General features: G+C 30.5%; 1 protein-coding gene across 2 annotated transcripts; it reads left to right on the top strand.

Annotated features, from left to right (window-relative positions):
• The first annotated feature begins 285 nt into the window (after positions 1 to 285).
• LOC110652153 (uncharacterized) lies at positions 286 to 27442 on the top strand. 2 transcript variants are annotated; one of them, XM_058129142.1, is made up of 2 exons: positions 286 to 353; positions 26525 to 27442. In XM_058129142.1, the coding sequence occupies exons 1-2, from the start codon at positions 346 to 348 to the stop codon at positions 27099 to 27101; spliced, it is 585 nt and encodes a 194-aa protein (XP_057985125.1). In that variant the 5' UTR covers positions 286 to 345; the 3' UTR covers positions 27102 to 27442. The 2 variants fall into 2 exon arrangements, with proteins under 2 accessions (XP_057985125.1, XP_021663375.2); XM_021807683.2 differs by lacking the exon at positions 286 to 353 and adding an exon at positions 26291 to 26437.
• The last annotated feature ends 363 nt before the right edge of the window (positions 27443 to 27805 follow it).

Genomic DNA, 27805 nt, shown 5'->3' with positions numbered 1-27805 from the left:
TTTCATGTATAGGATCAAAGACTAATTTTTTCTGAGTTTGGTGACTGCCCTTCTAAATTTAGCAATGCTGAGTTTTTTATTTGAGAGTATAATAAATCTTATCACTGTACTCAACATTTCAAACTTTTATTTGGTACAATTATTGTAACTATAATATTTTAATTATAATTATTAATTATAGTGAAATTCATCACAATCAATGATTATAATAAAAATGTTGTACATACGTCAGTTTTGTTATATAATTTTTTCAACACTCTGTTAATTATATATGAAGAGCTCGAGGAAGCCTTCCAAACCCAAAAGATACTTGTAAAGACTGTCACACCAGCTAAAAGAAGAATCATGGCTGGGTCTGCACCTCTCTTAGAACTTTTCCATATTGAGAATTTATGCTTTAACAAATCTGACTTTTGTTTTCCTTTGTTTTGTTCTTCCAGGGATCAAACAGATGGGAAAAAGCCAATTGATCCTATAGAAATCCATGCAAAAAGCATTAGATGACTTGGTGAACGTTAATTCTCTCTTTACAATAGCCGTGTTCGTGGGCTTGTCCTTTGCCTCTCCAGGCCAACACAGACTTGAAAACCGACCTGAGTGTGATGCAGACCCTTTTTCAAGATCATGGGTGATTTATAGAGATTCTGGATATTGTTTTTGCTGTGAACTTGCTTTAAGGCAAGCCTTCCACTCGCCTTTTTCTTGAACGTTAGGATTTCTTTCCTTTTTTCCAATGGCTATTAAAAGTTTTCTTTCCTTTAATCAAGGAGTGCCTTTCACTTTACGCAGGAGCACTTCTGGGGTAAGTGACTCGATCTCCCGGCTCAAGTTGGGAAAAACTTACTAGACTGCATCCATCACATTCCCGATATACAAACATGTAGACTTCAGCTATTTAATACATGAGTTTCACTATATATAATGTGTTTTGATTCATAACATTCCAAGTCTAAATAAGAATTTTCCACTTAGACCATATGTATTCTTACTAGCAAGGGAGATATTTTAAAGATTTATAATTTACCTTTAAGGTATAAGAAGGAAGCAAGTCTTATCTATATCCGGGTGCATACATTCAACTAATCTCCACACTAGATGTATACATAACTAATTTATAGGTGCCACAATATATAAAATCATGATGGGTCCTATTGAAAATCATGATAGGGTAGAGAAGGGTTTATCCAAAATTATGGTTTATTAAATTTCTATTGATTGGGTATATATACCATAAATTTTTGTGAGGTGATGATGTTCTTGTGGTGTGGGAATTTTTATTTGGTGTAACCGAACATACAACAGTTTAATTATAATAATTGATTATAGTGAAACCTACCACAATCAACAGCTATAATAAGATCACTGTATATATATCAATTTCATTATATAATTTTTTGTGGTGTGGAGGGGTGCATGTTTCCAATTTTTATGTGTTTTAAAAAGGGGAAAAAGACAACGGTCCATATTAAAACAATGAAGAATTATTGGGGGTTTTTTTTTTTCTTTCTAATACTCTCAATATATAGTATAATTAATAATTAAAAAAAAAGCGCTTAGGCAATAAACGTTGTAATATCTTTGAGAAATATATATATATATATATATATATATATATATAAAGCATAATGATGTTCTCAAAAAAATGCTACGTGACACTTTCTATTAATAACTTTTTTTAATAATAATAATTATTTAATTTTTTTTATTTCTCTTTTAATTATCAATATTATTTACAATTCTATCTTAATATTTATTATTTAAATTATTATTTTCTTTAAAATTTAATTTTTTAAAAAATTAAAATATTTTATAATTAAATGTAATACTTAAAAATTATTTACATTATTGTTTTTATAAATTCATTCATGCAAAAACATTATTTACCATATATCACTTTCCATAAAAATAATAATAATAATTATTTAAAATAAAAAATAATTTAACAACAACAACAATGATAATAATAATAATAATAATAATAATAATAATAATAATAATAATAATAATAATAATAATAATAAAAGATTAGTGATGGTCATTAACTTACAAAAAATTAATCATTAATTTATAATATTATAATCAATAATCATATAATTTAATCAATCTTAAATTATTTCATATTTTTAATAAATACTTTTATTATATTGTTATATTTTCTATTGTTTTTATTATAAAATTTTTGTTAAAATTTTTGAAAAACAAAAAATGTAGTATACATCAAAAGTTATAAAAATAAAATATAGAGATTTGACTTATTTATAATTAGTATGCATTAATTTTATGTTAATAATTTAATATTTTTTTATTTCATTTTTCTATTATTATTATTATTATTATTATTATTATTATTATTATTATTATTATTATTATTATTATTATTATGACCATTGAATTAAAATAGCTAAATAAATGAAAAACATTCTATTGTTTTAAAAATTAAATTTAAATGTTTTTATTATCATTTTTAATTAAATAATATTTAATTTTAGGATTAAACTTTTATTTAAATGGTTTTCATTTGCATGTCTATATATAATATGTTATATATGAGGTATTTGATAAATATCAACCACTCTCCACTTACCAAATATTGTCATTTCACCTAAGTGCTCTCAATTTTTTTTTATTTACTCTTTTTTTATTATTTCTTTTAAAAGTTATTAGTTATTATTCTTAAAATTTATTTATCTAAATATATTTAATTAATATTTATTTAATTACTTTTTTTTATAAATTTCTTATTTAATATTTCTTAAACTTTTTAATATTTTATTTCAATATAATTATGTATCGAATACAATTATAACTAATATTTTGATTATTTATATTTTATTATCATTAATTTTTAATAGAAATATTTTTAAATTTTAATTAAATATTTAAATTTTTATGCATAAATTATCTCTCAACTATATTTTTATATAGAAGTAGAATTTCAAAAATAGAATATAAATAATATTACATAAAAATTTAACTACAAGAAAAAATAATTAAAAAAAGTTATAATATTAAAATTATGAAATCTGTATTTTAAAAATAATATGTATTTTTAATATTTATTTTATTAATAAAAAATAATAATATTTTAAATTATTAATTTTTATAAAATATATTTATCCTATATCATAAATTTATGTAAAATGATAATATTTTTATAAAAAAATTATTTTATAAAAAATATATAAGATTAATAAAAAAATTTACATTTTATAAAAATTTAAAGATATAATATTTTTAAAAAATATATAATAAAATGTTATTTTTAATTAATAATAATGTTATATATTTTTATTATTATTAAAATTAAATAATTCAATTCATTATTAATAATTTAATATATTTTTTATTATATTTTTATTTCTCTTTTAATTATCATTATTATTTGCAATTCTACTTAACATGTATAATTTAAATTATTATTTTCTTTAAAAATTTAATTTTTAAAAATTAAAACCTTTTATAATTAAATGTAATATTTAAAAATTATATATATTATTTTATAAATACTAATTATTATTTAATTTTTTATTTATCTTTTAATTATTATTATTTAAAATAGTACTTAATATTTATGATTTAAATTATTATTTTTTTTAAAATTAATTTTTTAAAAAATTAAGACATTTTATGATTAAACATAATATTTAAAAATTATTTATATTATTTTTTTTATAAATTTATTTATGTAAAAATATTATTTGCCACATGTTATCCTCATTCTTAATAATAATAATAATAATAATAATAATAATAATAATAATAATAATAATAATAATAATAATAAGTTATTGATAGCCATTAGTTTAAAGAAAATTAACCATTAATTTGTAATCTTATAATCAATTATAAATATTCTCTTTTATATTGATTATTATTTAATTTTTTATTTCTCTTTTAATTATTATTGTTATTTAAAATACTATCTTAACATCTATAATTTAAATTATTATTTTTTTAAAATTTAATTTTTAAAAATTAAGATATTTTGTAATTAAATATAATATTTAAAAATTATTTATATTATTTTATAAATACTAATTATTATTTAATTTTTTTATTCTCTTTTAATTATCATTATTATTTATAATACTTTCTTAACATTTAAGATTTAAATTATTATTTTCTTTAAAATTTAATTTTTTAAAAACTTAAGATCCTTTATGATTAAATGTAATATTTAAAAATTATTTATATTATTCTTTAAATAAATTTATTTATACAAAAATATTATTTGCCACATGTTACCTTCTATAATAATAATAATAATAATAATAATAATAATAATAATAATAATAATAATAATAATAATAATAATAATAATAGTCTAAAATTAAAAAAAAATAAAAGGTTATTAATGGCCATTAATTTAAAGAAAATTGACCATTAATTTGTGATTTCATAATCAACTATCATATAATTTAATGAGTCTTAAATTATTTCATATCTTTAACAAATATTTTTATTACATTGTTATATTTTCTATTATTTTTATTATAAAATTTTTACTAAAAAATTTAAGAGACAAAAAGTGTAGTTTACATAAAAAATTATAAAAATAAAATATAGAGATTTGACTTATTTATAATTAATATATATTATTTTTTATGTTAATAATTTAATACTACTTTTCTTTCACTTTCTTAATATTAATTAATGCTTATTATTATTATTATTATTATTATTATTATTATGGCCAACTTATGACTATTTAATTGAAACGGTCAAGTAAATAGAAAATATTTAACTGTTATAAGAATTGAATTTAAATATTTGTTACCTTTTTCAATTAAATAATATTTAATTATAAATTAATTTTTATTTAAATAGTTTTCATTTGTTTATCTATATATATTATGTTATTTTTATTTCACCTAAATACTCTTAAATTTTTTTTATTTACACTATTTTTTATTATTTTTTTAAATAATATTAAGTATTATTCTCAAAATTCATTTATTTAAATATATTTAATTATTAATTTTTTTATAGATATCTTATTTAATATTTTTTAAACTTTTGAATATTTTATTTTATTTTAATTATATATCGAATGCAAAGATAACTAATATTTTAATTATTCACATTTTATTATTACTAATTTTTAATAGAATTTTTTTATTTTACTTAAATATCTATTGTAACAACTGGAAAAAAAAAAAAAGGAAAGGATGGGACTTTTGGCGTGTGACAGTGGATTTCCCACTGTCACCACCAGTTTTTATTAAAAAAAATATATATATATATCAAATAAGAAACGGGAGGAGGAACTCCCCCCCCCCCCCATTTTCACCTCCCTCACTCCCTTTCTCTCACCTCTCCCTACCTCTTCCCTTATTTTTCCGGCGAACCACCATTGCCAGCGACCCTCCGGCGACGTCCAGGACCACCAGAAACGGCGGCAAGAGAGGGAGAAGAGAGAGAAAACGCGCGTACAGTGGGCAGCGGCTTTCCGGCGCGATTCCGGCTTCATCCGACTTCCGATCGAGGCGATTCCGGTGGCGTTGGAAAGCTTGTTCCGAGAGCTTTCTTTTGATACCAATTTTGAAGCAAATGGAGGTCGGATGAGTGAGATATGGAGGAGAGAAGTTTCGGGTTTTTCAAACTTTTTCGTCAGATCTACGACGATCCGACCGTTGGATCGACGATCCTAGACCACATATGGACTGAGGAAGAGGAGAGGAACATGATGGTATGATCAGACCCGGCAAATGTCGCCGGTGACGGCCGCCACCGTATGGCGGTGGTGCCGTGAGCTATGGAGATGGTTCAACTTCAGGCTTCCTCATAAATTTTTGGAATTTTGAGACACGGATAAACTTCTGTAAGACAATTTTCATTATTTGGAGCATAAATATAGTGTTTCTTAAACAGGAAAAATTGGAGAAAAATTCTAAGAAAAATATATGATGAAAGTAAAATTATTTGGAGATATTCTATGGTGTTAGTTGAATTTTTGAGTGATTATAGAATATTTTTGAGAAATATGGATGGATTTTAATTAGATTTTTAGCATATGGGCATATAAGATTGTTTGAAATTTAGATAATTAAATTTTATATAATTAGTTGAAGCTTGAGGATGGAGGTTTAAATATGTGAATATTTAATTGGGTTGAATTAAGAATATGTTAGATGTTGGAAACTTATGGAATCGAATAAAATTCTTGAATAAAATATTCATGGGTGATTAGAAAATTTCAATTTATTTTGTAATAGCCTTATAATATTATTAAGGACCGCGGGGCAAAATTTTAGAATTTTTAAAGCTTGTTTGAGTGGATTTTTGAAAAATGTCAATTATAGGGACTAAAATGTAATTTTTAAGATTTTGAGTATTGTCTGATTTGGAGGGCCCAGGAGGGGCCATGTGATATTGATGAGATGTGATTGTGGAAATTGAGAATTTAGAAGTGTTATTTGAGCCTTTTTACAGGTTGGGTAGGTCCCAAGTATAGGAGAAACTCTGCCGGATTTCCGGCATGAATTAGGCTGTCTATTGCCTCTTTAGAGTTTTATCTTAACTTAGTACTAATAAATTTATAATTTAATTATTAGGAGATCGAGGTCAGCTATTTTTCTGCATCCAGCAGCCACAATAGTCATCGGTGAGTAGAATATTAATTTTAATTGTAATTTCGATATTATTATATGTTCAGTATGCCCATGCATCACTTATATGCATATATTTATGTAGTTAAACTCTAGGCACGATTTATGTTGCATTCATAACTGTTAACGTGCCATGAGTGTTGTTGTGGTAATTTGGAGCAGTGTGCGTGCGTTGGCGTGCGTGTGATGTGGTGTGGACTATGGATAGGACGGGTAGTCATGGCTTGAGTTCTTGACCCGATCCTTCGGGGTAGTCACGGCTTGAGTTCTTCAGGACCCCGATTTGGTTATTAAGTGGAAGTCCGAAATGAGTTCTTCAGGCACTTGGATTTAAGAGAGATAGGGATCGGCCCATATATTATGATTAATGCTACAGGGTGCGTGAGTGCTCCAAATTACCTTTTTGATGTTATGATGTGAAAATGTTGTTTATGTTGCATTTCACTCTACAGGGTGCATTAGTTTTAGATAGTTATAGAGATTATGGTTAAAATTGATATTTTACTCTGAGTCGACGCTCACTCCTGCTCACCATATTTTCCGAGGAGACATTTTTCTAATAACTGTCCCTTTCCTCTCAGGTTATGAAAAGATTACTTAATTGTATTATTATTCTCTAAATTTGTAATTTAGGACTCCGCATGTGCTAGTAGTAGCATTAAGCCTGTCAGAGACTGTATAAATTCAAGTTTTCATATTAATAAATGAAAAGAAAAAAAAAATTTATGAGTTTTAAATGGTTATAATTGAGGTAATAGGGTTGAGCTGGGCTCCCCTAATTTTTGTTTCTGATAATTTCTGGGCTAAGATGGCTCGAAATAAAATTATAACAGTTTAATTTAAAATTATTTTATATGCATATTGGGCCTAAATTGTGGGCTTGGTTATGGATTTGAGAACAGTAAGGCTTACTACGGGCCTCGGGAGCTTTATGCCGGCCCAGGTCCTAGTGCCGGTCCGGCCCATAGGTTGGGTCGTGACAAAGTTGGTATCAGAGCTTAGACTCTAGATTCATGGGAAATAATATAATTGGGACTGTAAAAGGAGTCTTGTTAGGATGTTACATGCGGAGTATAGGATTCTGTTTCGTCTTTTTCTGTAATTCTTTGTTTCTAGATTCTGCTTTATACCTCGGGAAATATAAAAGTGCCTCAATTAGTGTCTTGATTTTCGTGGAGTACATAGAAATGTGAAATAGAGTTAGTAGACATGTGAGGTCCATCATGAGGATACGTACTCCAAGAAATGCTATGTTTCTGTCTGTATGGGTTTAAATGGTGTGCCCATTTCATGCAAGGCACAAGTACATAAAGGTGAGTCTTGAAAGTACAGTTGCCCTAGATAAGGATAAGAATACCACTGCTGGCAGTCATCAGTGGATGACCCAGTCAGAATAAGTTTATGATAATAGAATATTCAAGAGAGATAAGAAATTAGGAGACCTAGTCGGTCAGGATGTATCGTAGTAACTATACAATGTTCTCGATGTCTGCTCTGTAAGCTGCAGATTACAGTACTGACATGAGATTATTGTGTAGAGCTGCGTGCATCCCCGTGGTGGTCCATAATGAGGGTGTTTACGGATGGCCTTTGTTTTGGTACAGTAATACCAGAACTGAGTTCTATATCTGCAGAGGAGTTGGGAACTCCTGGTTAAGAGTCTAGAGCTAGAATATCGAAAGGTTACAGTTAGGTGGTAACTAGAGTCAATGACTCGGTTACCCTAGCATGAGCTAGAGTTGCATTAAGAGTTGCCATCAGACCAGAGGTTTCGGACTAGTTGCAAAGTAAAAGTGACACCATCTAGTCTTCGGTATGGAATTTTGGATGATTTTTGCAGAATGACAGACGTTTTGCTTAGAACTTAGTGAGAATAGGATACCTTGTGTGTATTAGCAAGGTGTAAAGTGCAACCCTACTACCTAGGGAAGGTGGAAACTATGAATTGATGATTCACAGAGATATGATATGATAGGAGAATCATTAATTTGACATGGTTTGGGCAAGGTGGTAAATGTAGTACCTTTGTTGCAGCAAGTTAGGGTGTAGTCCTATCTTTTCAGAAGGGATCGAAAGTTATTACTAATAATGGTGACCAACCAAATAGTGCCCCAGATGGGACTGTAGAGTGTGGTAGAGAGTAGTTGGCTGAGGTATCCTGCAGATGATACAAGTTCCATTATAGGAATCATATATAATCAGATCACGTTGAATGTAAATCCTTTGAATTGGATGACGGGTTTGGGTGCTCGGAATCTTAAGTTTTGGCTAATTGAGTAAACATGGAAAATAATAATAATAATAATAATAATAATAATAATAATAATAATAATAATAATAATAATAATAATAATAATAATAATAATAATAATAATAATAATAATAATGATAATAATAATAATAACAAATAAATAAAATTACTGCAAAATCAGTTCTCGAGGTAGTAAGGGTATTATGTAAGCTAAGAATATAAATCATACAATAAAAGTATGACTGTAATTTCTTGAGTTCCTTTCTAACTTCATATCGTTCAAAACAATAGTATAATCTAATTATAATAGTGTCAAGAGTAATAAACTAGCAAAGATAAATTATAGAAGGCCAATGGATAGAGAAAGTGCAGAATGAAAGTTTGGACAATTGATTGCAGATGCAATATAATCTAAATGCTAGTGGAAGTACTAGCTAGAGTGGTCAAAGGACCAAATCTGAGTAGCATAGACATGTGATAACGTGGTAGAAACTCTGAAAGATATAGTTTGCAAGAAATTGTCATGTTAGGAAGAAGAATGGAACCAGGGATAGAATAGTCAAGTTCTATTTTGGGTAAGACAAAGGAGATAAACGGAAGGACAACCTGAAGGGTGCGTAACAAAAGGAACAAAGTTAAGATATAGAGTAGGCTAAGTGTTATTCTTAGCAAGGTAGGATAGAAAACCCAAAATGGGACCACATTAGTGAGAATAGTGATGGAGGTATGGAATAACATAATAATGAGTAAATGCTAGAAGGTGTGCGATGGTATTGCGGACTACCTAATTAGGTAGAGAAAACGAAGTTAGTAAGTAGTAAGTTGAATAAAGGTCAATCTAAGGGATCAAATAGGTATGATGATAGGAAAAGAATGATAGATAATGATACATATGCTTAGTTTAGACTTTTGAGATAGTGAGAAGGTAGTTAGAGGTTCGTTATGAATGTCAGGCAAACATTGTTTGTGTGATCAACAGAATCACTTTGTAGTGAAGCAATAACGACAGGACAACAGTAGGGGTAGAACAAAAAAAAAAAATGAAAAATGACAAGTCTGGGTAGTTATAAATCACTAGAAAGTTCAAGGATCAAATTAATGACCATAGATAAGGGTGGAATTAGTGTTGGAAGAATTTATTAGTGAGAGAAATTTTTCAGGAATCAACAAAGGTTAAGGGCACAATATAAACGATGATAGATATGAATCATAGGTCGAGTATAAGTAAAGTTAATAAATTATAAAATATTATGTCAGGAAGGACAATAGTACGGTAAAGGTTTCATGCAGATGATACCTTATAGGTAAAGCACAATTGTGCTAGGAGATGATGAAATTTGAAGAGAAAGACTAAGAAACATAGGTTAAACGTTATTATATGGACAATTGGGCGTAGTTGAATATAAGAGGATATTTTTCTTTCTTTTCAAGTTTAGCTTGTGCTTTTGATTCTAAAAGGTTATATAAGGAAGTGAGTCAAGGAGACCTAGTTATTTGAGAGTTTAGTAGGCACCAATTCATATACAATTTCGTGATATGAGAATGACAGTAAGTACGTACCTAGTGTTAAATATGAAATGACGATCAGAATAGTGACAGGAGTCAAAAGGAGTTAGCTACCAAGGCTTGCCACCGTTTTGAACTATGAGCTAGAGGAAGTACTATTTATGGATGAGTTTCAATAGATGAAATTGTTGCTGGTGGATAATTTGAGGTTGAGGTTTAGAAAGCTATATGCAGTATATGTGATTATATTAAGGAGAATGAACACATGAAGTATTTTGTTTAGAATTAAGGCATGGTATACATTTTCCACAGCTGTGTTAGTTCAGATGGAACTTATAGTTTCAAGGGCTCCTATCCATCCAGGAGGAGCAATTTCCTACTGAGGCTAGTGGGGAATGATAATGTTCTGATAGTTAAGTTGGAAAAAGGGAATACAAAAAAAAAAGAATTTTCTATGGTTAATTATATGTGTTACAAAAGGTGAAGAATGTGCTGGTATGGGTCAATCGTAAGATTAAAATTCTCGAAGTAATGAAACTAGTAATCAAGACAAGATTAAGGAATAAAAAGAAAGTTGATGTTGATGATGGGATGGACATCCTTGAAGGATAAAGTATAAGAATGAGAGAAAACAAAGGTTAAAGAATAAGTAGGTTGAAAAGATATCAACAATAGTAGAAACAGGAAAAGGAAGTGGATAAGATCCAAAGGACAGGAAGAAAGCTCGGTGAAGCTAGTTATAATAATGAGGATAAGAAGGAATATGTATGCTAGGAACACACCAAGAGATGTTTAAAACAAGTTATTATGAGATGATAGATTAAAGGAATAGTAGAGCCTCGATCTAAGTGCCAATGTGTCAGAAGTAGGCCACATACTAAGAAGTTTTAGGAAGAAGTCCAGATATTCTCATTCCAAAGGAGGAGTGGGAATTGATAAAGTCGCATGGATTGAGTTGTCAGGGAATATAAACACTTTTGTTACTTAGAAGGAGAGACCTAGTTCACTTTCCAATGTTGATAAATGATACGCGTGGCCCTTGGAGGAGACTCTACCTGACTAGTTACATAAGATGGATAGAGGTTGGTCTAAGTACCTTAGTAATGACCTAAAAGAGATTAAAAATTTTGAAGTATCATGGTAGTGAGAAGATTTATAGGTATTGACCACTGAGGTCATAAGAAGAGTGAAGATCTCGAACAAGATGCATAGATTAGGTGCTACAGGAAAGCTACTCATAGGATACCATGGAATAAGGAACATAAGTTATGTCATTGGGGAAACAGAGATTATTAAAACAAAGGAATGATGACTGAAGTCACCAAGAGACATGATGGGGCGTAATAAAAGTGAGGTAAGCACCAAAGTTGATTGAAGTTATGAGACATCAATGCAAGAACAGTGAGGTATAACGAATACTTGAAATGTCAAAAAAATGGTCAATGAATAGTTACAAGATAAAAGTCCTCTAGAAAGAGATGATGACAAATAAGACACTATAGTAGAATCAGAGAGTGGTAGAATGTCATATATAATATACGAAGAGTTTGAAGAATAAATGTTTTACCAATCTCTGAATAGCTGAAGGAGTAATAATTACACTTGTTCTAATAATCTTCTTTTCCTTATTTCTTGGTTTATTCGAAAATTCGAGGACAAATTTTTCTTAAGGGGGGAAGAATGTAACAACTGGAAAAAAAAAAAAAAGGAAAGGATGGGACTTTTGGCGTGTGACAGTGGATTTCCCACAGTCACCGCCAGTTTTTATTAAAAAAAAAAAAAAATCAAATAAGAAACGGGAGGTGGAAAACCCCCCCCCCCCCCCCCATTTTCACCTCCCTCACTCTCTTTCTCTCACCTCTCCCTACCTCTTCCCTTATTTTTCCGGCGAACCACCATTGCCAACGACAGGCACAACTCCGGCGACCCTCCGGCGACGTCCAGGACCACCAGAAACGGCGGCAAGAGAGGGAGAAGAGAGAGAAAACGCGCGCACGCGATGGCGCGGCTTTCCGCGCGATTCGGCTTCATCCGGACGTCCGATCGAGGGGATGCCGGTTGCGTTGGAAAGCATGGTCCGAGTGCCTTCTTGTGATACCAAATTTGACGCACATGGAGGTCGTCTGAGTGCGATATCGAGGAGAGAAGTTTGGGTTTTTCAAGTTTTTCGTCGGATCTCGACGATCGGACCGTTGGATCGACGATCCGAGACCACATATGGACCGAGGAAGAGGAGAGGAACATGGTGGTATGATCAGACAAATGTCGCCGGTGACGGCCACCGTCTTGCGGTGGTGCGTGATGGCTCGATGAGCTATGGAGATGGTTCAACTTCGAGGCTTCCTCATAAATTTTTGGAATTTTTGAGACACGGATAAACTTCGGGTAAGACAATTTTCATTATTTAGGAGCATAAATATAGTGTTTCTTAAACAGGAAAAATTGGAGAAAAATTCTAAGAAAAATATATGATGAAAGTAAAATTATTTGGAGATATTCTATGGTGTTAGTTGAATTTTTGAGTGATTATAGAATATTTTTGAGAAATATGGATGGATTTTAATTAGATTTTTAGCATATGGGCATATAAGATTGTTTGAAATTTAGATAATTAAATTTTATATAATTAGTTGAAGCTTGAGGATGGAGGTTTAAATATGTGAATATTTAATTGGGTTGAATTAAGAATATGTTAGATGTTGGAAACTTATGGAATCGAATAAAATTCTTGAATAAAATATTCATGGGTGATTAGAAAATTTCAATTTATTTTGTAATAGCCTTATAATATTATTAAGGACCGCGGGGCAAAATTTTAGAATTTTTAAAGCTTGTTTGAGTGGATTTTTGAAAAATGTCAATTATAGGGACTAAAATGTAATTTTTAAGATTTTGAGTATTGTCTGATTTGGAGGGCCCAGGAGGGGCCATGTGATATTGATGAGATGTGATTGTGGAAATTGAGAATTTAGAAGTGTTATTTGAGCCTTTTTGCAGGTTGGGTAGGTCCTGTATAGGGAAACTCGATTTCGGCATGAATTAAGGTCATCTATTGCCTCTTTAGAGTTTTATCTTAACTTAGTACTAATAAATTTATAATTTAATTATTAGGAGATCGAGGTCAGCTATTTTTCTGCATCCAGCAGCCACAATAGTCATCGGTGTACTGTGAGTAGAATATTAATTTTAATTGTAATTTCGATATTATTATATGTTCAGTATGCCCATGCATCACTTATATGCATATATTTATGTAGTTAAACTCTAGGCACGATTTATGTTGCATTCATAACTGTTAACATGCCATGAGTGTTGTTGTGGTAATTTGGAGCAGTGTGCGTGCGTTGGCGTGCGTGTGATGTGGTGTGGACTATGGATAGGACGGGTAGTCATGGCTTGAGTTCTTCGCTGGGACCCGATCCTTCGGGGGGTAGTCACGGCTTGAGTTCTTCGCTGGGACCCCCGATTTGGTTATTAAGTGGAAGTCCGAGCTGAGTTCTTCGCTGGCACCAGGTTGGATTTAAGAGAGCTGTATAGGGGATCAGCTCCCATATATTATGATTAATGCTACAGGGTGCGTGAGTGCTCCAAATTACCTTTTTGATGTTATGATGTGAAAATGTTGTTTATGTTGCATTTCACTCTATAGGGTGCATTAGTTTTAGATAGTTGTAGAGATTATGGTTAAAATTGATATTTTACTCTCTGAGTCGAACGCTCACTCCTGTTCACCATATTTTTCCAGGCTACAGGAGGAGACATTTTTCAGAATAACCTGTCCCTTTCCTCTCAGGTTATGAAAAGATTACTTAATTGTATTATTATTCTCTAAATTTGTAATTTAGGACTCCGCATGTGCTAGTAGTAGCATTAAGCCTGTCAGAGACTGTATAAATTCAAGTTTTTATATTAATAAATGAAAAGAAAAAAAAAATTATGAGTTTTAAATGGTTATAAATGAGGTAATAGGGTTGAGCTGGGCTCCCCTAATTTTTGTTTCTGATAATTTCAGGCTAAGATGGCTCAAATAAAATTATAACTTTAATTTAAAATTATTTTATATGCATATTGGGCCTAAATTGTGGGCTTGGTTATGGATTTGAGAACAAGAAGGCTTACTACGGGCCTCGGGGCTTTATGCGCCCAGTCCTAGTCTTGGTCCACCATAGGTTGTGTCGTGACAAAGTTGGTATCGAGCTTAGACTCTAGATTCATGGGAAATAATATAATTGGGACTGTAAAGGAGTCTTGTTAGGATGTTACATGCGGAGTATAGGATTCATTTTGTCTTTTTCGTAATTCTTTGTTTCTAGATTCGCTTTATACCTCGGAAATATAAAAGTGCCTCAATTAGTGTCTTGATTTTCGTGGAGTACATAGAAATGTGAAATAGAGTTAGTAGACATGTGAGGTCCATCATGAGGATACGTACTCCAAGAAATGCTATGTTTCATGCAGTATGGGTTTAAATGGTGTGCCCATTTCATGCAAGGCACAAGTACATAAAGGTGAGTCTTGAAAATGCAGTTGCCTAGATAAGGATAAGAATACCACTTTGGCAACATCGATGGATGACCCAATGTAATAAGTTTATGATAATAGAATATTCAAGAGAGATAAGAAATTAGGAGACCTAGTCGGTCAGGATGTATCGTAGTAACTATACAATGTTCTCGATGTCTGCTCTGTAAGCTGCAGATTACAGTACTGACATGAGATTATTGTGTAGAGCTGCGTGCATCCCCGTGGTGGTCCATAATGAGGGTGTTTACGGATGGCCTTTGTTTTGGTACAGTAATACCAGAACTGAGTTCTATATCTGCAGAGGAGTTGGGAACTCCTGGTTAAGAGTCTAGAGCTAGAATATCGAAAGGTTACAGTTAGGTGGTAACTAGAGTCAATGACTCGGTTACCCTAGCATGAGCTAGAGTTGCATTAAGAGTTGCCATCAGACCAGAGGTTTCGGACTAGTTGCAAAGTAAAAGTGACACCATCTAGTCTTCGGTATGGAATTTTGGATGATTTTTGCAGAATGACAGACGTTTTGCTTAGAACTTAGTGAGAATAGGATACCTTGTGTGTATTAGCAAGGTGTAAAGTGCAACCCTACTACCTAGGGAAGGTGGAAACTATGAATTGATGATTCACAGAGATATGATATGATAGGAGAGTCATTAATTTGACATGGTTTGGGCAAGGTGGTAAATGTAGTACCTTTGTTGCAGCAAGTTAGGGTGTAGTCCTATCTTTTCAGAAGGGATCGAAAGTTATTACTAATAATGGTGACCAACCAAATAGTGCCCCAGATGGGACTGTAGAGTGTGGTAGAGAGTAGTTGGCTGGGGTATCCTGCAGATGATACAAGTTCCATTATAGGAATCATATATAATCAGATCACGATGAATGTAAATCCTTTGAATTGGATGACGGGTTTGGGTGCTCGGAATCTTAAGTTTTGGCTAATTGAGTAAACATGGAAAATAATAATAATAATAATAATAATGATAATAATAATAATAATAACAAATAAATAAAATTACTGCAAAATCAGTTCTCGAGGTAGTAAGGGTATTATGTAAGCTAAGAATATAAATCATACAATAAAAGTATGACTGTAATTTCTTGAGTTCCTTTCTAACTTCATATCGTTCAAAACAATAGTATAATCTAATTATAATAGTTTCAAGAGTAATAAACTAGCAAAGATAAATTATAGAAGGCCAATGGATAGAGAAAGTGCAGAATGAAAGTTTGGACAATTGATTGCAGATGCAATATAATCTAAATGCGAGTGGAAGTACTAGCTAGAGTGGTCAAAGGACCAAATCTGAGTAGCATAGACATGTGATAACGTGGTAGAAACTCTGAAAGATATAGTTTGCAAGTACAGCTGTCATGTTAGGAAGAAGAATGGAACCAGGGATAGAATAGTCAAGTTCTATTTTGGGTAAGACAAAGGAGATAAACGGAAGGACAACCTGAAGGGCGCGTAACAAAAGGAACAAAGTTAAGATATAGAGTAGGCTAAGTGTTATTCTTAGCAAGGTAGGATGGAAAACCCAAAATGGGACCACATTAGTGAGAATAGTGATGGAGGTATGGAATAACATAATAATGAGTAAATGCTAGAAGGTGTGCGATGGTATTGCGGACTACCTAATTAGGTAGAGAAAACGAAGTTAGTAAGTAGTAAGTTGAATAAAGGTCAATCTAAGGGATCAAATAGGTATGATGATAGGAAAAGAATGATAGATAATGATACATATGCTTAGTTTAGACTTTTGAGATAGTGAGAAGGTAGTTAGAGGTTCGTTATGAATGTCAGGCAAACATTGTTTGTGTGATCAACAGAATCACTTTGTAGTGAAGCAATAACGACAGGACAACAGTAGGGGTAGAACAAAAAAAAAATGAAAAATGACAAGTCTGGGTAGTTATAAATCACTAGAAAGTTCAAGGATCAAATTAATGACCATAGATAAGGGTGGAATTAGTGTTGGAAGAATTTATTAGTGAGAGAAATTTTTCAGGAATCAACAAAGGTTAAGGGCACAATATAAACGATGATAGATATGAATCATAGGTCGAGTATAAGTAAAGCTAATAAATTATAAAATATTATGTCAGGAAGGACAATGGTACGGTAAAGGGTTCATGCAGATGATACCTTATAGGTAGAGCACAATTGTGCTAGGAGATGATGAAATTTGAAGAGAAAGACTAAGAAACATAGGTTAAACGTTATTATATGGACAATTGGGCGTAGTTGAATATAAGAGGATATTTTTCTTTCTTTTCAAGTTTAGCTTGTGCTTTTGATTCTAAAAGGTTATATAAGGAACAGAGACTGAGTCAAGGAGACCTAGTTATTTGAGAGTTTAGTAGGCACCAATTCATATACAATTTCGTGATATGAGAATGACAGTAAGTACGTACCTAGTGTTAAATATGAAATGACGATCAGAATAGTGACAGGAGTCAAAAGGAGTTAGCTACCAAGGCTTGCCACCGTTTTGAACTATGAGCTAGAGGAAGTACTATTTATGGATGAGTTTCAATAGATGAAATTGTTGCTGGTGGATAATTTGAGGTTGAGGTTTAGAAAGCTATATGCACTATATGTGATTATATTAAGGAGAATGAACACATGAAGTATTTTGTTTAGAATTAAGGCATGGTATACATTTTCCACAGCTGTGTTAGTTCAGATGGAACTTATAGTTTCAAGGGCTCCTATCCATCCAGGATGAGCAATTTCCTACTGAGGCTGGTGGGGAATGATAATGTTCTGATAGTTAAGTTGGAAAAAGGGAATACAAAAAAAAAAAGAATTTTCTATGGTTAATTATAAGTGTTACAAAAGGTGAAGAATGTGCTGGTAGGGGTCAATCGTAAGATTAAAATTCTCGAAGTAATGAAACTAGTAATCAAGACAAGATTAAGGAATAAAAAGAAAGTTGAAGTTGATGATGGGATGGACATCCTTGAAGGATAAAGTATAAGAATGAGAGAAAACAAAGGTTAAAGAATAAGTACAGTAGGTTGAAAAGATATCAACAATAGTAGAAACAGGAAAAGGAAGTGGATAAGATCCAAAGGACAGGAAGAAAGCTCGGTGAAGCTAGTTATAATAATGAGGATAAGAAGGAATATGTATGCTAGGAACACACCAAGAGATGTTTAAAACAAGTTATTATGAGATGATAGATTAAAGGAATAGTAGAGCCTCGATCTAAGTGCCAATGTGTCAGAAGTAGGCCACATACTAAGAAGTTTTAGGAAGAAGTCCAGATATTCTCATTCCAAAGGAGGAGTGGGAATTGATAAAATCGCATGGATTGAGTTGTCAGGGAATATAAACACTTTTGTTACTTAGAAGGAGAGACCTAGTTCACTTTCCAATGTTGATAAATGATACGCGTGGCCCTTGGAGGAGACTCTACCTGACTAGTTACATAAGATGGATAGAGGTTGGTCTAAGTACCTTAGTAATGACCTAAAAGAGATTAAAAATTTTGAAGTATCATGGTAGTGAGAAGATTTATAGGTATTGACCACTGAGGTCATAAGAAGAGTGAAGATCTCGAACAAGATGCATAGATTAGGTGCTACAGGAAAGCTACTCATAGGATACCATGGAATAAGGAACATAAGTTATGTCATTGGGGAAACAGAGATTATTAAAACAAAGGAATGATGACTGAAGTCACCAAGAGACATGATGGGGCGTAATAAAAGTGAGGTAAGCACCAAAGTTGATTGAAGTTATGAGACATCAATGCAAGAAGAGTGAGGTATAGTGAATACTGGAAATGTCAAAAAAATGGTCAATGAATAGTTACAAGATAAAAGTCCTCTAGAAAGAGATGATGACAAATAAGACACTATAGTAGAATCAGAGAGTGGTAGAATGTCATATATAATATACGAAGAGTTTGAAGAACAAATGTTTTACCAATCTCTGAATAGCTGAAGGAGTAATGATTACACTTGTTCTAATAATCTTCTTTTCCTTATTTCTTGGTTTATTCGAAAATTCGAGGACAAATTTTTCTTAAGGGGGGAAGAATGTAACAACTGGAAAAAAAAAAAAAAAGGAAAGGATGGGACTTTTGGCGTGTGACAGTGGATTTCCCACTGTCACCGCCAGTTTTTATTAAAAAAAAAAAAAAAATCAAATAAGAAACGGGAGGAGGAACTCCCCCCCCCCCCCCATTTTCACCTCCCTCACTCTCTTTCTCTCACCTCTCCCTACCTCTTCCCTTATTTTTCCGGCGAACCACCATTGCCAGCGACAGGCACAACTCCGGCGACCCTCCGGCGACATCCAGGACCACCAGAAACGGCGGCAAGAGAGGGAGAAGAGAGAAAAAGCAGCGCCGCGATGGCGGCTTTCCGTAGCGATTCGGCTTCATCCGACGTCCGATCGAGGCGATTCCGGTGGCGTTGGAAAGCTTGTTCCGAGAGCTTTCTTTTGATACCAATTTTGAAGCAAATGGAGGTTGGATGAGTGAGATATGGAGGAGAGAAGTTTCGGGTTTTTCAAGCTTTTTCGTCAGATCTACGACGATCCGACCGTTGGATCGACGATCCGAGACCACATATGGACTGAGGAAGAGGAGAGGAACATGGTGGTATGATCAGACCCGGCAAATGTCGCCGGTGACCGGCGGCCGGCCACCGTGCGCGGTGGTGCCGGCGGTGGCTCCGGTGAGCTATGGAGATGGTTCAACTTCCAGAGGCTTCCTCATAAATTTTTGGAATTTTTGAGACACAGATAAACTTCGGGTAAGACAATTTTCATTATTTCTCTGTCATGGAGCATAAATACAGTGTTTCTTAAACAGGAAAAATTGGAGAAAAATTCTAAGAAAAATATATGATGAAAGTAAAATTATTTGGAGATATTCTATGGTGTTAGTTGAATTTTTGAGTGATTATAGAATATTTTTGAGAAATATGGATGGATTTTAATTAGATTTTTAGCATATGGGCATATAAGATTGTTTGAAATTTAGATAATTAAATTTTATATAATTAGTTGAAGCTTGAGGATGGAGGTTTAAATATGTGAATATTTAATTGGGTTAAATTAAGAATATGTTAGATGTTGGAAACTTATGGAATCGAATAAAATTCTTGAATAAAATATTCATTGGTGATTAGAAAATTTCAATTTATTTTGTAATAGCCTTATAATATTATTAAGGACCGCGGGGCAAAATTTTAGAATTTTTAAAGCTTGTTTGAGTGGATTTTTGAAAAATGTCAATTATAGGGACTAAAATGTAATTTTTAAGATTTTGAGTATTATCGATTTGGAGGGCCCGGGAGGGGCCATGTGATATTGATGAGATGTGATTGTGGAAATTGAGAATTTAGAAGTGTTATTTGAGCCTTTTTGCAGTTGGGTAGGTTCGGTATAGGAAACTCGATTTTCGGCATGAATTAGCATCTATTGCCTCTTTAGAGTTTTATCTTAACTTAGTACTAATAAATTTATAATTTAATTATTAGGAGATCGAGGTCGACTATTTTTACGCATCCAGCAGCCACAATAGTCATCGGTGTACTGTGAGTAGAATATTAATTTTAATTGTAATTTCGATATTATTATATGTTCAGTATGCCCATGCATCACTTATATGCATATATTTATGTAGTTAAACTCTAGGCACGATTTATGTTGCATTCATAACTGTTAACGTGCCATGAGTGTTGTTGTGGTAATTTGGAGCAGTGTGCGTGCGTTGGCGTGCGTGTGATGTGGTGTGGACTATGGATAGGACGGGTAGTCACGGCTTGAGTTCTTCGCTGGGACCCGATCCTTCGGGGGGTAGTCACGGCTTGAGTTCTTCGCTGGGACCCCAGATTTGGTTATTAAGTGGAAGTCCGAGCTGAGTTCTTCGCTGGCACCAGGTTGGATTTAAGAGAGCTGTATAGGGGATCAGCTCCCATATATTATGATTAATGCTACAGGGTGCGTGAGTGCTCCAAATTACCTTTTTGATGTTATGATGTGAAAATGTTGTTTATGTTGCATTTCACTCTACAGGGTGCATTAGTTTTAGATAGTTATAGATATTATGGTTAAAATTGATATTTTACTCTCTGAGTCGAACGCTCATTCCTGTTCACCATATTTTTCCAGGCTACAGGAGGAGACATTTTTCAGAATAACCTGTCCCTTTCCTCTCAGGTTATGAAAAGATTACTTAATTGTATTATTATTCTCTAAATTTGTAATTTAGGACTCCGCATGTGCTAGTAGTAGCATTAAGCCTGTCAGAGACTGTATAAATTCAAGTTTTCATATTAATAAATGAAAAGAAAAAAAAAATTTATGAGTTTTAAATGGTTATAAATGAGGTAATAGGGTTGAGCTGGGCTCCCCTAATTTTTGTTTCTAATAATTTCTGGGCTAAGATGGCTCGAAATAAAATTATAACAGTTTAATTTAAAATTATTTTATATGCATATTGGGCCTAAATTGTGGGCTTGGTTATGGATTTGAGAACAGTAAGGCTTACTACGGGCCTCGGGGGCTTTATGCCGGCCCAGGTCCTAGTGCCTGTCCGGCCCATAGGTTGGGTCGTGACATCTATATTTTTATATATAAATTATCTCTCAACATTATTTTTATATAGAAGTAGAATTTCAAATATAAATTATAAATATGATTGCATCGAAAATTTAGCTACAAATAAATATGATTAAATACAATTAAAGTTGTTATATTAAAATTATGAAATTTTTATTTTGAAAAATAATATATATATATATATATATTTAATATTTATTATATTAATATAAAATGAGGATATTTTAAAATTTTAATTATTATGAAATTGTATTTATTTTATATTATAAATTTATATAAAGTGATAACTATTTTTGTCAAAAAATTATTTTGTAAAAAATATATCATATTAATAAAAAAAAATAATTTGCACTTAGATATAGTATTTTTTTTTAAAAATAATATAATAGAATGTTATTTTTAATTAATAATAATGTTATATATTTTCATTATTATTAAAATTAAATAATTCAATTTATTATCAGTAATTTAATTTTTTTTATTATATTAATAATAAAGAATATTATATTTATATATTTTTGAAATAATATTATTTTATCATTAATTTAATATATTTTCTGTAATTTATAAAAAATAAATATTAATTTACATAAATTATTAATGATTTAATAAAGTATTTTGATTACATTTTAAACTAAATAATTATAGAAACTATTATTAATATATGTATAAAAAGAATTAAATAAATATTTTAATTAATTATACTGTAAATTAATTAAAAATTTATTATTATAATAAATAAAAATTTATTTAAATTAAATTAAATAAATTAGAAATTTTAATTTAAAATTAATTTAACAATAATTATTTATCTTATTTAAAATATAATTAAAAATATAATTAAAATATAAAAATAATAAATTATCCATGCACATTATGCTAGTTACTGTGCATTTCCAAGTAAGGCTACATGCATCATTTAATTTTTAACCTTTATTTTGAAAAATCATTTAACATGTCACTTTAATTACATCCTATTTAATAATTAATCTATAAAATATAATTATTTAATTTTTAAATATATAAAAATATAATTACCGAACTCTTAAATCTTATAAAAGTGTAATAAAAAATTAAAATACATGTAAATTGCATCTATATTTCACTAATAGTAGAGAATTAAATAATTATATTTTTCAAAAATTTAAATAACAAATGAAAAATGTGCAAGTGCAAAAAGTCAAAAAGATGTTTTCCGCTTCCAAGCAATGACTTTTTCATCCATTTCACATTGCACTCTCCCTTGGACTAATTTTTATGTCATCACCTTCGTCATTTATTTTCTTTTTATTATCATAAAGTCTATTAATTTTAAAATAATATTACATAAAAACCTCTCATATTAAAATCTTATCATACCTCTACTCAATTTAATATATGGTAATATCACATTGTAAAATGAGAAGGAAGAAGTTTTTTTAGGTGGAAAGACTATGAGATAGGTGTAGTAGATGAGTTTTCTAATTTTAAAGCTAATTTTTTTTTGTTGAAATGATTTATTATACTAAATATGCTATATTTATACGTTAAAATAATAAAATTTTAATTACTATGAATATTTTGAGTAGTATAATGATCTCATCATTAATTGAGTAATAATATAATTTTTAAATTTTTAAAAATTATTAATAAATATTTATAAAAGAGAGTTTAATATGAATTTCACATAAGTAATTAAAAATATGATAAAATTTTAGTATAAAAAGTTGTTATGATTTTTTTTTAAAAAATGAGAGATTCTATGATAATAAAATTAAGATGAAATTGAGGAGATAAATCCTGTGTGTGTCTCTCTCTCAGACAAACAATTAATGTAGTCGTTGGAGTGTGTGTATAAGTGGATTGGAGATGACTAAGAGATCGCTGTCTTGGTCCACGTTAATTCATTTGCTTACACCTGCAGTTTCCCATCTCTTTCAATTGGTGTTGATGACCCAATGTCCATTTCTGTCCCTTAACCACTCCAATTCATTATCACATTTCAAAGTTATGTATAAATTTTATAAGTATGCACCTTCTTTTAATATCCGTCACTCAATTTTATAGATAAGGGAGCCAAGAATCCTTTTCTTTCTTATTAACTAATATCTCTATCTTTAAATAAATGGGATGCAAAATTAAACAAAATTTGTATGCTATAATCTCATTTTTGCCTTAAATTTATTATTTATATCCAAATTTGTCTATTTTTAAGTTTTTAATTAAATTTCTTCAATTTTTTTTTATTTAAGCTCGAATTGGCCTCTTCTCTGTAAAAATAATTCATAAGTTATTTTTAAATATTTTTTTGATATTAATTAACAAAAAATATGGTTTAATTACTTTTGTAACAGAGTAGCTATTTTGAGCTTAAATATAAAGATTTAAGTTAACTGAACTGAAAACTTAAAAATGGATAAAATTAAACCTGAACAAAAAGTTCTGGGGTAAAAATAATTTTTCTTCCCTAAACTTATAAGGACTTAAAATGGATTTTAATATTTTTGAAACATTCTCTTGTACAAATCATTACATGAAAATTATAATTTAACATAAGGAATTTCCTTTGCTAATAAATGATATTCCGTCTCTAATTCATATTTGTGAGACTAAAAATTTTCAGTATTTTATACAAAAATAAAATTAATAATTCACTAAAATTTTTAGAGTTTGTTTTATAAAATTTCTAAACCTTACTTCTGTGCACCTAATGTATATAACCAGTGTTTTAGATAGTTGATTTTGGAGACAACTCTCTATTAAAAATTAAAGAATATATATTATTCAGTAACATAAGGCATATTCAGTTCTGAAAAATAAGTTGGCTAAGTATACTGAATAAATTAATTTGAGCTCAAATTTAACTTATTTATATTATAAATGAGTTAAACTGGAGCTTGAGTTTGGCTCATATAAATAATTGAAGCTTGGTGAATGATGAAAAAGCATTACTGGACGTGGTGAAGGTTAATTCTCTCTTTACAACAGCGGTGTTGTGGGCTTGTCCTTTGCCTCTCCAGGCCAGCACAGCCTTGAAAACCGACCTGAGTGTGATGCAGACCAAGGAGTGGCTATGAGGTTCATCCTTCACGAAGTTATATCATTCGTTTGCTTTCCTCAATTGGTGGCCAAGACACTCAAGGTTCATCTCAATATTTACCAAGAAGATGAATTCAAACGACATCTTCAAATGGGAAGAGGCTTTGATCCAGTTTGGTAAAAGCTTTTAAGGTAGCGGATCAAAATATTATCTCTTTTATTTATATTATTTGGTAGTATACTGTTTAGACTAATATTTACAGGTTCAGAAAATGATTCATGAAAAATTAGTTTTTTTAGTTTTTAGAGATTGAGAAAATATTTTGTATTAATATAAAAAAATGATACTACTATTTTTTATATTTAACAGCTAATCTAACAGTTATTTTTACTGAATATTTTTATTTTGAATCATTATATGTAAATAACTAACTAATAACAATTAATATTTAATTGTTAATAATTAGTAAAATAATTAATAACTATTAAAATAATTTTTTTATGTTAACAGCTACTAATATATATATATTAATTTCTCTTTCTATAAAGTTAATTTCTTCTTTCTATGATACATGCAAGTTTATTAAAAGTAAATCAATAAATAGTGGGAGCCTTAAATTAAAATTAGGGTTACAATCCTAGAGAAGAGAGACGAGTAGGGAAAAAAAATTGGACTTTTAATATCTCTCGGCATATAGTTATTGGAAGATTTTAAAATATATAGAGCACTAAAATATAGTGTTTTTTATAAAAAATAAAAATAAAATTTTTTTTCTTGATTTTAGAAGGTAAGTCCCATATGTTACACGAAAAAGGATGTATAAATACTAAGTGCACTCAATATATCACTTAATTTCATATTGAGCGTATTTGGAAAGTTCAAAACTTTTTAAAAAGGGAAAGTTCAATTAAGTTCTACTTAAATATCTTTCATGTTGAAAATTTTAAATTTAATAAATTTTTTAATTAAAAAATAAATCATTTTAATACAAATGTGCTTTTAAAAGCCTAAACTATAATTTTTCTATTAAAAGTCTGAAACATACCTCTTTTAAGAATATATATATATTTTGTAAATAAAGATAAAATAGGAAACAGAACATAATAGTTTCATTTGTCAATTGTTTTAAACAAATAAAATTCAAATAAATTCTATCATCTTAAAGTTTAGGCTAAATGACAAAAAAATCTAAATCTTTATACTTTTTTAACAGATATTTTTTATATAAATTTTAGTAAATATTAAATTAATATTATAAAATTGTTGATATTTTTATAGATTATAATTAATAAATTGACACAACAAGAAAAATTAAAGTTTATCATAAAAATGACCTACGAATTATCTATATCGACGGACCGTCGTTAAGAAACCTTTAAAATTATTGAAGAAATTTAGGCTTCGGTAATCCAGTTTTCTAGTACGCGTGAGTTGCTTTTCTTAATATTAATATGTTAAATTAATTTTTATAATGTTTTATAAATTAATTTAAGTATATTAAATTAATATTAATATTAATATATTAGCATATCTACTAAAAATATACGCTTTAATATTTAATCTACTCATCTAATTTGACTTTAAATCTCGATTACTATTTCTTAATTTTTAATATACATTTGCTTCTCAAATTAAAATTGACTATAAAAAAAGGAAAATAAACCTACTTTGTCTAAAACGAAGGATTTATAGTTACACTAAATCTTATCACTATACTCAAAATTTGAAACTTTTATTTGGTGCAATTATTGTATATATAATATTTTTATTATAATTATTGAATATAATGAGATCTACCACTATCAATGACTAAAACTGTTGTACATACATCAATTTTGTTATATAATTTTTTTAACACTCCTTAATTATATATAAAGAGCTCAAGGAAGCCTTCCAAACCCAAAAGATACTTGAAAGACTGTAACACCAGCTAAAAGAAGAATAATGGCTGGGTCTGCACCTCTCTTAGAACTTTTCCATATTGAGAATTTATGCTTTCAACAAATCTGACATTTGTTTTCCTTTGTTTTGTTCTTCAGGAATCAAACAGATGGGAAAAAGCCAATTGATCCTATAGAAATCCATCAAAAAGCATTAGATGACTTGGTGAACGTTAATTCTCTCTTTACAATAGCCGTGTTCGTGGGCTTGTCCTTTGCCTCTCCAGGCCAACAAAGCCTTGAAAACCGACCTGAGTGTGATGCAGACCCAGGGATGGCTATGAGGCTCATCCTTTACGAAGTTATATCCTTCGCTTGCTTCCTCCTATCAAGCTTGGTAGCCAAGACACTAAAGGTTCATCTCAATATTTACCAAGAAGATGAATTCGAAAAATTGCATCTTAAGTTGGGAAGAGGCTTTATGCTATACTTATCAGCAATCGCATCAATTGTTGGGGTCGTGTTTTTGGCACTTTCCATGGCTAATGTCATCCAGATAAGGATTGGGAAGCTGTCTTGTGGGAGCGTATATGCTTATCGCGCCGTTGGATCACTGTGTGGAATAGTACTTCTTGCTCTCTCCATTTATGTACCATCCATGTTTTATGCCATATGGAAATCTCTCAATTACAAACCCAAATCCAAACCCGATCCCGCAGAAAAACCCCAAGCATAATGTTTATCATATATGGATATCTCTGTCTACGTATACGTGTGTAAGCTTGTGGAATTTGAAGTCCAAGTGGAGTGATTGATCATGAGTACCGTCTGAAAATGTCAAGAGCATGTCTTTCTATGTGCTGGGCTTTCTCTAGAACCTGTTCATGCATTATATAGAGTCCAGTTTACCAGTCAACAGAAGCAAGTGTCGTCTTTTTCTCATTTGTAAATTGTAATGTGTTTTCTGTTTACTCTACTTTCATTCCGCTGTAACTAAAAAAATTGATAATATGTTGTCCCAAATAATAGAGTACAAAAGGGGATGGGCCTTTTTGCCTGTTCTTAGCAGTTAGCATATCTCTTCTTCGCCATCCTTGTATGCGTGGCTACTTAGCACCGAATTGATACCAAACGACCTCTTGTTCAAGATCATGGGTGATTTATAGAGATTCTGGATATTGTTTTTTCTGTGAACTTGCTTTTAGGCAAGACTTCCACTCTCCTTTTTCTTGAAAGTTAGGATTTCTTTCCTTTTTTCCGCTGGCTATTAGAAGTTTTCTTTCCTTTAATCAAGGAGTGCCTTTCACTTCAAGTAGGTGCCCTTCAAGTTGGGAAAAACTTACTAACTGCACCTAGAATATAAACATGTGGATTTGAGATATTTAATATATGAGTTTTACCGTATATAATATGTTTTAATCAATAATAAATCAAATTTAA

The sequence above is a fragment of the Hevea brasiliensis genome, chromosome 10, assembly GCF_030052815.1.
Source record: "Hevea brasiliensis isolate MT/VB/25A 57/8 chromosome 10, ASM3005281v1, whole genome shotgun sequence".
Classification (NCBI taxonomy): domain Eukaryota; kingdom Viridiplantae; phylum Streptophyta; class Magnoliopsida; order Malpighiales; family Euphorbiaceae; genus Hevea; species Hevea brasiliensis.
Note: the sequence above shows the minus strand (reverse complement) of the source record. Positions and strands in the feature narration are given on the sequence as shown.